The sequence below is a fragment of the Rhinatrema bivittatum genome, chromosome 4, assembly GCF_901001135.1.
Source record: "Rhinatrema bivittatum chromosome 4, aRhiBiv1.1, whole genome shotgun sequence".
In the NCBI taxonomy this organism is placed as follows: domain Eukaryota; kingdom Metazoa; phylum Chordata; class Amphibia; order Gymnophiona; family Rhinatrematidae; genus Rhinatrema; species Rhinatrema bivittatum.
The window spans coordinates 179458969-179473225 of NC_042618.1; the positions used below are offsets into that span (position 1 = coordinate 179458969).

The 14257-nt window shown below is 46.7% G+C and overlaps 1 protein-coding gene across 2 annotated transcripts in view; it reads left to right on the forward strand.

Moving 5' to 3' along the window:
• ABCA5 (ATP binding cassette subfamily A member 5) overlaps positions 1–14257 on the forward strand; it is a 510372-nt gene that overhangs the window by 127054 nt on the left and 369061 nt on the right. For both annotated transcript variants that reach the window (XM_029599288.1, XM_029599289.1), the window contains one exon: positions 6054–6164. In XM_029599288.1, the coding sequence (XP_029455148.1) occupies positions 6054–6164 (111 nt within the window). The remainder of the gene's footprint in view (positions 1–6053; positions 6165–14257) is intronic.

Sequence of the window (14257 nt, forward strand, 5' to 3'; positions counted from 1 at the left end):
GTTTTTTCTCCAGGTTAACGAGGAGGGTGTCCGTGAGTGATAGTAAGAGAGATTCGGTGTTTAGGAGTTTGCGGAAGCCATACTGAGCCGGGGATAGAATGTTATGATCTTCCAGATATTCTGACAGTTGCTTGTTGACAATTTTCTCCATCAATTTGGCGATGAGAGGTAAGTTTGCGATAGGTCGAAAGTTAGCTGGGTCCGATGGAGAGGCGTTTGGTTTTTTTAGTAGTGGTTTGAGGATTGCCAATTTTAACTGGTTAGGTACTAAGCCTTGAGAAAAGGATGTGTTAATAATTTCTGCAATTGGTTTTGAGATGATGTTCGGTATGGCGATGAGGAGATTTGTTGGTAATGGGTCTGATGGGTGGGAGGATGGTTTAAGTTTCTTGAGGGTATTTTCTATCTCCAGTGAAGAAGTGAGCTCAAATGAATCAAGACTAGCGTTTTGTTGAGGCAGGGTTATGAGATGGTGTGTTGGGGGGAGGCTGTTGGTTGTGAGAGAATGGGTAAGGTTGGTGATTTTTGTCTTGAAGTAATTGGCGAGTTCGTTTGCTTTATTGAGAGCTTGGTGGTCTGGGATGGTGGGAGGAGAAGGTTTGGTTAGTGAGGAGACGGAGGAGAAAAGAGCCTTTGAGTCGAAACTGAAGTTGTGGATTTCTTTTGCGTAGAATTCTTTCTTTGTTCTAAGGATAGTGTTCCTGTATGTGTTGAGGAAGGATTTGTAGATAGCATGTGTCGAAGTGGTAGGGTTTTTTCTCCAGCTTTGTTCTTTATTTCTTAGTGATTGCTTGAGGGATTTAAGTTCAGGGGTAAACCAGGGTTTTCTATTGTCTAATTTGGGTTGTATGGTTTTGGTTGAGGTTGGGCAGATTTGATCCGCAATTTTATTGTTAAGATTGATCCATGAGATGGTTGCTGTGGTTGCGTCTGTGAGGTCTAGTTGATTTAGTGCTTCGGACATCTTTTCACTGAGTAGGTCTAGGGAACATGGTTTCCTGAAATGGATGGTGGATTTGGTAGAGACTTGAGGTGGAGGATTGTTGATCTTAAGGGTTGTGTCGATGACCCTGTGGTCTGACCAGGGAACTGGCGAGCAGGTGGGGTTAGCGTGGATGGTAAAGCTATCGTTAATAAAGATGAGGTCCAATGTATGGCCTGCCTTGTGGGTAGGACTGTTGACAATTTGAGTAAAACCCAAATGGCTGAATGAGGAGAGAAATGTTAGGCAGTTGATGGTTTGAAGAGAAGCGTCCACATGTAGATTAAAATCTCCAAGGATTATAGCGGGTTTGTCAGCGTTAATGTGTTTGGCTATGAGCTCGATCAGAAAAGAAGGATCTGATTCTAAGGTTCCTGGTGGGGCGTAGACGAGAGCTAATTGGATTTGTTCAGATTTAAAGAGGGAGAATTCTAGTTTGGTGGATGAGTTAGTGAGTTGTAAAGTTATGCTTAGTCCTTTTTTTGCTGCAAGGAGGAGTCCTCCACCCCTTTTTTTGGGTCTGGGGACTGAGAAGAGGTCGTAAGATTGCATGGGAAGCTGATTTGTAAGTACAGTGTCTGTGTGTTTTAGCCATGTCTCTGTGATTGCACAGATGTCTGGGTTGACTTCGATGAGATAATCACAGAGGATGTCCATTTTTTTAGAGAGAGACTGAGCGTTGAATAGGGTTAGAGTAAACAGAGAGAGTCCTAGGATTTGTGTAATTGGCGATATCATTATTGGTTTAAGCCTTTGTTGTCGTGCAATGTGAAAATATGCAGGTTTTGTGTGCTTTCTGAGTTTGTTCCAGATTGTGGGTATGGTGCAGAGGTGCATATTTGTGGCTCAATTGATTGGAAATATGTTGCGAGAGTGGAGATACTGCTATAAGAGCTGGAGAGGCTGGATGAATGCTGGAAAGGCTGGATGAATGCTGGAAAGGTTGGATGAATGCTGGAGAGGCTGGATGAATGCTGGAGAGACTGGATGAATGCTGGAGAGGCTGGATGAATACTGGATGCTGGGGTGGCTAGATGAATGCTGTGTGCTGGAGAGGCTGGATGAATGCTGGAGAGGCTGGATGAATGCTGGAAAGGCTGGATGAATGCTGTGTGCTGGAGAGGCTGGATGAATGCTGGTGAGGCTGGATGAATACTGGATGCTGGGGTGGCTAGATGAATGCTGTGTGCTGGAGAGGCTGGATGAATGCTGGCGAGGCTGGATGAATACTGGATGCTGGGGTGGCTAGATGAATGCTGTGTGCTGGAGAGGCTTGATGAATGCTGGAGAGGCTGGATGAATACTGGATGCTGGGGTGGCTAGATGAATGCTGTGTGCTGGAGAGGCTGGATGAATGCTGTGTGCTGGAGAGGCTGGATGAATGCTGGAGAGGCTGGATGAATGCTGGAAAGGCTGGATGAATGCTGTGTGCTGGAGAGGCTGGATGAATGCTGGCGAGGCTGGATGAATACTGGCTGCTGGGGTGGCTAGATGAATGCTGTGTGCTGGAGAGGCTGGATGAATGCTGGAGAGGCTGGATGAATGCTGTGTGCTGGAGAGGCTGGAAGAATGCTGGAGAGGCTGGGTGGATGAATGCTGGTGCAGTTGGGCGAGTGTATGTGGAGAGCTGATGAGATATCGCTTAGGTAAGTTCGGGTGAATTCTTGGTCGGTTAGAGTGGGTGGCTTGTTTCAATGATCTGGTGCGCATTAAGGGACGCACAAAGGGGCAGGCCCCTTTGTCACGCTCCTTAGGCGCGCGACGCCAGGCACGCGACGCCTGGATCCGCCTGAGCCCTTTAAGGGGCTCTGGGAGTCGCGAGAGTGGACGGGGCTTCCGGGGCGGGCTTACCGGTTTCCTTTTTGTTTTTTAAAGTTTTGTTTGCTTCGGGTCGCCGCCGTGCCGTTTTATTTTTTAAAATTTTTGAGGGACCCCCTCCAAATCCTCGCGGGAGTCTTGCCCCGAGTCCACCTCCCCTTAGAAAAGGATCCTTCAGTCTACAATGGAAACAGCTCTATTAAACCATATGTCAATGGATTTACTAAACAATCAATCAACAGTTGCCAGTGGATTGCTACATCTACCGGTTCACCTTTATCTACATGTTTATTAATTCCTTCAAAAAAGTGAAGCAGATTTGTGAGGCAAGACTTGCCTTGGGTAAAGCCATGCTGAATTTGTTCCATTAAACCATGTCTTTCTATATGCTCTATGATGGAGCCCTTATAAGTTAAGAACTCTGTCAGCCAGTGTCCATATGGAATCACACAAACTAAAACAAGTCAATAAATTCATTGAGATCTTGGGGTATTAAACTATTAAGAGAAAATATCCAGAATTGTTTTTTGATAGCTAACTTCCGTCCCCTGTCTCCTCCTCTTGTGCCTGTTGGAACCTGCTCACTTACTGTCCACCTTAATTGAGAATGTTGAGCTGCAATGAAATGAGACAACATTGGTGCATTAGTCTTACCTATATGCAAACAACTCTTGTGCTCTATCAGCCTCATTCTCACAGTAATTGAGCAGGTTTCAGCAGGCACAAGAGGAGGCGATAGGGGACAGAAGTTAGCTATCAGAGAACAATTTTGGATATTTGCTCTTAATAGTAAACTGTACCCAAGACAAGATGTAACCCCATAACCCCTTTCTCGGGCTAACAGGGAAAACTATAGGGTTGCTCTATGATTTTGATATTTAGAACACTTTCCACTATTTTCCTGGCACTGAAGTCAGGCTAACTGGTCTGTACTTTTCCGGATCACCCCTGGAGCCCTTTTTAAATATTGGGGTTACATTAGCCACCTTCCAGTCTTCAGGTACAATGGATGATTTTAATGATAGGTTACAAATTTTTACTAACAGGTCTGAAATTTCCTTTTTGAGTTCCTTCAGAACTCTGGGGTGTGTATACCATCTGGTTCAGGTGATTTACTACTCTTTTGTTTGTCAATCAGGCCTACCACATCTTCTAGGTTCACCGTGATTTGATTCAGTCCATCTGATTCTTTACCCATGAAAACCTTCTCTGATACAGGTATCTCCCCAACATCCTCTTCAGTAAACACTGAAGCAAAAAAATCATTTAATCTTTCCGCGATGGCCTTATCTTCTCTAATTGCCCCTTTAACCCCTCGATCATCTAACCGTCCAACTGACTCCCTCACAGGCTTTCTGCTTCGGATATATTTTAAAAAGTTTTTACTGTGAGTTTTTGCTTCTACGGCTAACTTCTTTTCAAATTCTCTCTTAGCATGTCTTATCAATGTCTTACATTTAACTTGCCAACGCTTATGCATTATCCTATTTTCTTCTGTTGGATCATTCTTCCAATTTTTGAATGAAGGTCTTTTGGCTAAAATAGCTTCTTTCACCTCCCCTTTTAACCATGCCAGTGATCGTTTTGCCTTCTTTCCACCTTTCTTAATGTGTGAAATACATCTGGACTGTGCTTCTAGGATGGTATTTTTTTACAATGACCATGTCTCTTGCACACTCTTTACCTTTGTATCTGCTCCTTTCAATTTTTTTCAATTGTTCTCATTTTATCAAAGTTTCCCTTTTGAAAATTTAGCATGAAAGCCGTGGATTTGCTTACTGTCCCCCTTCCAGTCATTAATTCAAATTTGATCATATTATGATCACTATTGCCAAGCGGCCCCACCACCGTTACCTCTCTCACCAAATCCTGTGCTCCACTGAGAATTAGATCTAAAATTGCTCCCTTTCGTGTCGGTTCCTGAACCAATTGCTCCATAAAGCTGTCATTTATTCCATCCAGGAACTTTATCTCTCTAGCATTGATTAGCATAGCAACAGTTAACAACAACAATCGCTATAGATCCCACCCATTTTTTCCATAATTTTCCAACCATTTTTAATTCACTAAGCAAAGTGGCTTTCTTCCATAGGCAGCTGTATGTAGTGGCCCTTCTAGAGTTGAGCAGTGGGAGAAGTCTAATATTCTCTTGTTGCCAGACAAGACTTGCCAATGTAATTTATAGACAGATTCTCTAAGTTTCTATATGCTTTCTGTTAATTAGTTAATAAAATAAAACAATATTTATCTTTTCCGTTTTTCTTGATTTTAAAATTTAGATCATTTGTGAGCCAGACAACCCGAGCAACACTGGATAGTTTTCATTAGTGTAGACATATTTTGCTGTACTGGAATATGGATGACTACTCTGGTGCACATTCTTTCACAGATCCCTCGCCAGCCCTAAGTCATTCTTTTGTACTTCTTTTTGCATTGGCTAGCAATGAAATCTCATGCTCAGTTCCTACTCCTGATCTCACCTATAAGTGCCTAGACAATATGGCTCCTCAGTACTTCTTTCTCGTCTCTTTCTCTGGCTTCTTCCTCACTCTCTCTGATTTCTAAGTCTTGTAAACTTCTTTGCATCCCTTGTACGAAATAGGCACCCTCTCATTTCAATGCCTTTTCATTATTTGCACCCTCCTCCTGGAATAGGCAACCTGTCTCCTGTTGTAAGCTAGCTTAGCCCAATGCCATATTCCTTAGTTCTTTCACTCTTAACCAATTACTACCTCCATTAATTTGATGTATCATCTTTCTGCCTGTTCATGTTTTGTTCATGCTTTGTTCATTATGCCATATAAAACAAATAATGCAAATATAGAAAAAAGTCACAGTTTCATGTTTCAGTGCCTGAATTTAGGTCAGAAGTACATGCTTGCCTTAGTGCCTTTGAATTACTACTGTTCATCAACTTAAGTCTTCAGGTTTTCATTATCAGTTTGGCAGGTAACATGACACTCCAGCTCCTCTTTAAATAATTTATGGTGGAGTTATCATTTCTCTCCATTAGCTAGAGTTAGAATGATGCTTTCTCTGCCTATAAACTTTACTTTTGGTTTCTGATAATTTCATGGTCATTCTTATGTGTAGGTGTATTTTGCAAGTATGTAGATTTAGTCTTAAGTTTGCATCTGTATTTCTAAAGGCAATTTCAAAAGTGCTGTTTTTGTGGTCCATTAATTGACAGTTGTTTTCACAAATTTACATTCATGGTGGGACAGTTGAATTTTTGTTTTTCTTTCTGAAATAGGTTTATCATTTGAGATATATGAGAGTCAGATTACAGCATTACTAGGCCATAGTGGAACTGGGAAGACAACACTGCTGAACATCCTATGTGGGCTTTGCCCTCCCTCTGATGGTAAGAATTACAGTATGATATTTTATCACTTTGGGCCGATCTTAGTTATTGCTACAGGTAAGTCAAGCATTGACCAAAGAATAACATAATACATTTTTTTTTCTTTAATATTTTTGTATTTATTTGTCCTCAGCAACAAAACCAATAACAAATTTGACAGTAGCTGACAATTCACTATTCCTCTTCATCCAGACAGACAGACCAGTCCAGATGGGTTATGCTCACCGACCAGCAGATGGAGACAGAGATCAACAGGCTTGCTGATATCACTGCTTATATGCATCCGTGTCACTGCTTATATACATCAGCCTGCAAGTACTCTGTTTCTCTAGCAGGCATCCTGTACTGTTGGACTGAAGTCTGGTAGGCTGACTAGGAAAATGTTTTTGAGGCAACTTCTGAAGTGAAAGAAAAGTTCTCAGTCCCTCAATTGAGCAAGTCTTTTCACAGGAGATTTTAAAAAAGAGGCATCTCCTGAGGTTGCTTCCTCAGTAAAGCAATGTCTGCGAGACAGAGCTTCTAGGATTTTTTCCTTGGTTGGAGGTCTATGGCTGTTATCTAATCTGCTCTTCCCTTCCACCTTTCTCAATTCTGTGGGCCTTCTCCTTTAATTCTTTGCTCTCTGGCTGAGAGAACAATAAAGTGGAAAAAAAAGAAAGGGGATGACTCAGCTGCTGAGCTAGAGGCAGACTGGGAGAACTTGCATAAAATAAAAATAAATAAATAAATGCATTGGGGCAGCTATTTCAGGTTAGTCGTTTGAAATCTTTTGAGGGCTTTTGAGACTGAAGGCGTCAAGGCTTTAACAGGCAGCTGTGGTGGCTGCTACATAGAATGGGAAGAAAACCATGTTCTGCATAGCATGCAGTTTGAGAAAGAGCCTCCCTCAGCCTGAACCTAAACTCTTCTACGATTGTTTCAAAGCCTGAGAAGAGCTGTAGGGCTCTGAATTTCTTGCTTTGGTGGTGGTCCAGGAGTGAAACCATGACCAGGCAGCCTCATTCTGTGGGTATCCCATTTGTAGAGACAGAAAGGCAGACATTTTGCAGTCAGGGGTCATGAAAGAGAGTTGTGAGTCAGCTGCAGATGGGAACTACAGTGAACCCAATTTCAGTACCAGTTCCTAAAGGGGCAGTTCTTGTTCGTACCCCAGATCCGTCTAGACACGTGGGTTTTGCATCCCTACCAGCAGATGGAGGCAGAGAACTGAAAACTTTGAGGCACTGCTACATAGAGTGCCACCTGCAGTCCCTCAGTATTCACCTGTATTTCTCTGTCGCCAGCACATGGTAGAGGTGCAAACCTCCAGTTAAGAAAAAAGAAAGAAAGAAGGGACAGAACAAGAGAAGTTAGAAAACGCTCCCTGAGGTGTTAGGTTCCTTCGTGGGCCATCCCTCAGGTTGAGCCGGGCGAACAGGGAGTTGGTAATCCCTGATCAGCTTTAGCCCGCAGCAGATCAAGGAGTCTGACAGCCAGGGATTATGGTTCCCTCTTATCCCCTGAAGGCTCCTTCCCAGAGGTGTTGCCAGCAGCAGGGAAGTATTCCTTTATCTGCTTGAATTTCTTCCTTTGCTGTGGCTGCTGTTTCTTTAAAGAAAAAAAAAGTGTCACATTTTTCTTTCAGCAGCAAGTGCTCTGGCTGTTTCTGGTTTAATCATCAGGGCAGGCTCGGGCTGGGGGAAGGGAGCAGTGTAGCAACGCTGTTCGCAGCTTCAGGCTACTCTGGGAACTGGAGGCTGCATTGGACTGCGTTCCCCTGCTCTCCCACGCGCCACTATTATGTGGCTTCTGTTCCTCTGCAGCAGGCCCAGCCGCTTGGAAGCAAGATGGCTCCGACAACAATTTCCCAGCATGGGAAAGCTTCGGGCTGCTTGGGGAGCTGGAGGCTGCATTGGGCAGTGTCCCCCTCCTCTTCCGTGTGCCGCAATCACACAGCTTCTGTTCCTCTGGAGCAGGCCCGGCTAAATGGAGACAAGATGGCACTGATAGCAGTTTCCCAGTGCATGAAAGCTTGTCAGGCCGGCAGCTTGGCTCAGGGACAACTAAATGCAGTGGCACTATGCTGCTATTCATTTCTGGAGGGGAGGGGCCCTCCGGTGGGGAATGAGGCTGGTAGGAGAGCCACAGGTTTCCAAGGCCCTGTCAGGATCAATGCTGGGAGCCTAAACAGCCTGTTAAGCAGGAGAAGGTCTAGAGCTCTGAAGGTGACAGACTCCCCTCCCCCGTTGTTGGGGGGGAGGAGGGATGCAAGTTGTGGGCTGGACATGGGAGAGGATGATGTGGAGTTTTCCTCAGAATTTGTCTTGCTTATGTATAAGGCCTTTTTAACCAGGAAAAGCATTGGCTATAAAAGGGCATTTCTTTCAGCCATCTTGTCCTGCTCAAAGAGGCTGAGGGGCTCCTTGGTGCCGCGGTCAGGGAACCTCCTTCACTGGCTGGGCCTAGACCAGCCTGAGGGGCCTGGCGGCTCAGAAGATTTGGACCTGGATGACCCAGAAGATGGTCATGGGATTGGTCCGGGGGGTGAATCAGGATGACCCAACAGATCTCACTGATCTCAGGCTGATCCCAAAGAGGTCCTCATAATAGAGGTAGTTCCTGAACATACCCAGATCAGTCCAGCAGGTGGAGTCAGAGAACAATTAGAACTTTGGGCACTGCTACATAACGAGAGTGCCACCTGCAGTCACTCAGTATTTCTCTGACTCCAGCAGGTGGTACAGATGCACTCCTGCAGTCTTTAGTTATATTTTTTATTTAGTTAGTTTGAATGTAATTTTTTGTTTTACGGTCGCTTCCTGAGGTGTTAGGCACCTTCATGGGCCATCCCTCAGTAGAAGTTGGGCATCCGGGGAATTGGATATTCCTGTCAGGGTTTCGCCCGCCACAGTTCGGTGTCTGACGACCAGGGGCTCCTGGCTACACTCCACCGTCTCTGCTACAGCTGCTCCCTTGTCTCCTGCAACAGCTTTTTCTCTGTGTCTTGCTAAAGTTTAATTAAAAAAAAAAAAAGAGAGCTGTTTTCACTGCGGCTGACTGACAGTCTTCAGTGCTGAGGTAAGGAGAGTGCAGGAGGGACCGGGTCTTTTAAGGCCGGCTGGGGAAGCTGTCAGCAGTGTTCCCCTCAGCTCCCAGGGCTCCAGGTCGTTTTCTGAGGGCAAGGCTAAGTTTTTCTCCGTGTGCCTCGTTTACTCGCCGCTTCCCTGCTGGGGGCCTTGCGATTTCACTATAGACAGGCTTCTTTCCCGCGGCACGGCTGTGCGCGGTTTTTTCTCCTCAGCTGGTAGTTTCTCAGCCCGCAGCATGAAAAGTTTGTTTTTCCAGAGGGCCTGTCTGTGTTGGGCCCAGGAGTCGGCTGCCAGGGCCGGTATGAGCAACAGTGGGGCTCTGTAGTTCACCCGCCTAGAAGCAGGCATCGCTTATGTTGCAGATGCTTTGTATGATCTGGTGAGGACCTCGGCGAGAGGGATGGTGTCCTTGGTGTCAGCGCAGCGTCTCCTCTGGCTGCGAAATTGGGCGGAGGATTTGTCCTCCAAGTCCCAGCTTTGTAATCTACCCTTTAAGGGCAAGCTCCTGTTTGGGGAGGGTGTGGATCAGCTGGTAAAGCTACTTGCCGAATCCAAGGGCAATCGGTTGCCGGAAGATAAAAGATCTTCTAAGAAAGTCTTCCCTCCTCGAGCTAGATTTCAGGATTCTCGCCGCTTCAGAGCGGGTAGATACTCCGCACCTCCAGTCCTTTCGAGGGGGTCGCCGGCCTGGAAGAGATTCGGGACATCTTGGTGCAGGAAGTAATAAAACCCTCCAATGAAGCCATGAGCATCCATTCCATCGTCAAAGCTGTTGGAGGCAGATTATCCAACTTTTACACGGAATGGGCAAGAATTACATCAGACCGCTGGGTCTTAGAAGTGATCAAAGACGGGTATACACTGGAGTGCTCGGTCTGGGAGGTTTTTGTGAAGTCCCGAGTGGCCTCAAGTGTCAAGCGAGAGGCGGTCCAGATGACTCTACAACGACTTCTCAAGCTCAAAGCTATTGTCCCAGTTCCGGAGGCTCAACAGGGATGAGGTCGGTACTCCGTGTACTTTGTGGTCCCCAAGAAGGAGGGCTCATTTTGGCCCATCCTCGATCTGCAGAAGGTGAACTGTTGCCTTCGGGTTCCTCGCTTTCATATGGAAACTCTGAGGACAGTGATGGCCGCGGTTTGAAAAGGGGAGTTTCTCACTTCTCTTGACCTCATGGAGGCGTATTTACACATTCCGATCCGGCTGAATCACCAGAGGTTTTTGCGGTTCAAGGTCTTGGGACGACACTTCCAATTTCGAGCCCTCCCATTTGGTCTCGCAACAGCTCCTCGCATGTTCACCAAGGTGATGGTGGTAGTGGCGGCGGCCTTCCTTTGTCAGGAGGGAATCTTGGTCCACCCGTACCTGGTTGACTGGTTGATTCACGTGAAATCTCCGGAGGACTGCGAGAGATCAGTGCACATGGTGATGTTCACATTGCGATTCCTAGGTTGGGTAATCAATGTGCAGAAGAGTCACTTGGAACCCACTCTGAAGTTGATTTATCTCGGAGCACAATTCGATACCTTGCTGGGCAAAGTGTTTCTAGCAGTGGACCGAATAGGGAAGTTGCAGGAACAAATACATTCCCTTCTTTGAAGGAACAATCCCACAGTGTGGCATCATCTTCAGGTCCTGGGCTTCATGGCTTCAACCTTGGACTTGGTTCCTTGGGCGTTCGCTCACTTAAGACCTTTATAGCATGCGCTTTTATCTCGCTGGAGCCCAGTATCGGAGCAATTCCATCTACCAATGCCTCTACTTCCGGAATCCAGAGCCAGTCTGTCATAGTGGCTGTCACTGGACAATCTGGAACGGGGGTGGATTTGGACACTCTGAATTGGCTGATAATTTCCACCGATGCCAGCCTCTCAGGTCGGGGGGTGGTGTGTGCAGACAAGGGCTCTGGTCGGTGATGGAAAGATCCTGATCCATAAACCTGCTCGAGACCAGGGCTGTACATCTGGCCCTGTGGGTGTTTCTTCCCTGGATCCAGGGCAGAATGGTGCATGTCTTCTCAGACAAGGCAACAACGGTGGCTTACATCAACTGGAAAGGCGGGACTCGAAGTCCTACCGTAGCACTGAAGGCATGTCTTCTGTTCACCTGGGCGGAGCGCCATCTTGAGGGCAATGCCGCATCCCATGTCGTGGGAGTAGAGAATGTGCAAGCCGATTATCTCAGCCGTCAGGGGAATGGGAACTATCTCTCGAGGTGTGGAATCTCATTTGCGCCAGATGGGGAACTCCTTAGCTGGATCTGATGGCAATGCAGGCGAATGCAAAAACAGTTTGTTTTTTCAGCCATCGCCGAGAACAGGGCTTGGTCGGCATAGATGCTCTCTTGGCCCACGGGGATTCTTCTGTATGCCTTCCCGCCCTGGCCCGTCATAGGCCGGCTTCTCTGTCGCATAGAGCGGCACCCGGGAAGAGTGATTCTGGTGGCACCGGAGTGGTCACATCATCTGTGGTTCGCGGATCTGGTATGCTTGGCTCTAGATGGTCCACTTCAGCTGGCTCATCTAACGCATCTGCTCCGTCAAGGGCCCATATTTTCGGATCGGGAGGATTGCTTCTCTCTCTCGGCTTGGCTTTTGAGAGGCGACGTTTATGCTTATTCAGAACAAGTCATTTCCACCCTCCTACAGGTGAGACGTCCAGTCACCTCTATGGCCTACGTGAAAGTTTGGAAGCTTTTTGAGATGTAGTGTCATCAGTGTTCCTGCGACCCTTTACCGGTGCAAGTTCCTTGGGTGCTTGACTTTCTGCAACAGGGCCTCGCTAAGGGCTTGACTTTCATTTCCCTTCGTGTACAAATTGCAGCTCTAGGTGCCTTGCGGGGAAACTTTGACTGCTGTTCACTGGCAGTGCATCCGGATATTGCTCGGTTTCTTAAGGGGGTCAAACATTTGCGCCCTCCCATCCATTCAGTGTGTCCGGATTGAAGTTTGAATTTAGTCCTGCGAGTTCTATGTGGTGCTCCTTTCGAGCCTCTTCGTGGAGTTTCCCTGAAAGATCTGACTTTGAAAACAGTGTTTTTGGTGGCCATTTGCTCGGCCCGTCGGATCTCAGAATTGCAGGCGCTGTCTTGTCGGGATCCTTTCCTTTGGATTTATGACTATCGGGAATCGTTACGTACGGTTCCGTCCTTTGTCCCTAAGGTGGTTTCAGCCTTTCACGTCAATCAAACTGTGGAGCTTCCGAGGTTCCCTAACTGGTCCCGGGAGTCTTCTCAGAATAGAGACCTTCATCTTTTGGATGTGCAGCGCGCCTTATTGCGTTATCTGGAGGTTACCAATGACTTCAGAAGTTCCGATCATTTGTTCATTCTCTTTGGTGGCCCAAAGAAGGGGGACAAAGCATCAAAAGCGACCATGTCTCGGTGGATTAAGGAAGCCATTTGCGCGGCATACATAGCCCGAGGGCGTCAGGTGCTTTTGGGTCTCAGAGCTCATTCCACTAGGGCTCAGGCTACCTCCTGGGCAGAGTGTCAGTTACTGTCGCCTCAGGAGATCTGTAGGGCGGCGGTGTGGTCGTCTATTCACACTTTTACGAAACATTACCGATTGGACGTTAAGGCATCTGATGAATCGTCCTTCGGGGAGAGTGTGCTTCGTGCGGGTCTTTCGGGTTCCCGCCCAGTGTAGGGTGGCTTGGGTACATCCCACTTTTCTGGACTGATCTGGGTATGTTCAGGAAATGAAAATGGGTTCTTACCTGCTAATTATTGTTCCTGTAATACCACTGATCAGTCCAGAGGCCCACCCCTTTCTTCAGATACAGAAAGACTGTCTTGGCCAGAACCTGCTTAACTTTTTTATTGTTGAAGCTTCTTTTTTGCAGACATGATTCATGGAGCAGTTTTTAGCAGTTGTTCGGTCTGGTTTTTGCCAGCGGCGAAGTGGTAGTCCGGAAATGTGGTTGGGTGCTACCCTTCATTATTTAGTTCTGTTAGCATGGGCTTGGGTACAGGTCAATACTGAGTGACTGCAGGTGGCACTCTCGTTATGTAGCAGTGCCCAAAGTTCTAATTGTTCTCTGACCCCACCTGCTGGTAGGGATACACAACCTACTTTTCTGGACTGATCTGTGGTATTACAGGAATGAAAATTAGCAGGTAAGAACCAATTTTCATATGACCCGCAGGTGGTTCGTCTGTTCCGTAAGGAGGAGTTGAGGCCCCTTATTTCCCATGTTCGGAAGGAACTGGGTATTAAGGATCCGGTGTTGTTTGGACTCTGGTGCCCACCGAAAGCCTTTCTGCTCCCTAAAAGGATCAAGAAGCTGGTGAACCAGAAATGGGGCTTCCCAGAGGCTATCCCCAAGGTGGCTACAGCCAAAGTAAAATTGTATCCCCTCACAAAGGATATCTTGCAGCTGCTGATATTGCTGAAGGTGCATGCTTCTGTCTTAGTGCTCACTGACAAGTCGACCATCCTGGTTACGTGTTTGGCAGTGTTAAAGGATGTGCTGGACTGTAAGCTAGAGATTCATCGGGAGAGGATGTTTGAAGTCTTGGCGCTGAGCCTGTGAGCAGCTATCTGTGGAAGTCGGATGCAAAGTGCCTGTTTATGCTGGGTCCAGAAGTCTCAGGAGAAGTCTTCAGCAGACGCTTGTATTAATAGCCAGGCAACTCAGCTGGAGCCCAGGATTGCATATGAGGCTGACACACTTTATGACTTGAGCTGGACTTCGGCCAGGAATATGGCCGTGGTGGTCTCGGTGTGACGTCTGCTGTGGTTGCAGAATTGGTCAGCTGATATGTGATCCAAGTCTCAGCTCTGTAATCTTCCCTTTAAAGGAAGGGAAATTGTTGTAAAGGGAGTACCTGAAACAATTGATGAAGGTTTTGGGGTAGTCTAAAGGGAATAAACTGCTGGAGGATAGGATGACTGTCAGGAAGTCTTTTCCACCTCGCTCTAGTTTTCAGGAGTTGTGACTTTTTTGTCCCAATAAGGGTTCTGCACTGTCTTCAGGGCAGAATGAGGATTCTGGTAGGCAACAGTCCTTTCGAGGTGCCCGTAGACTT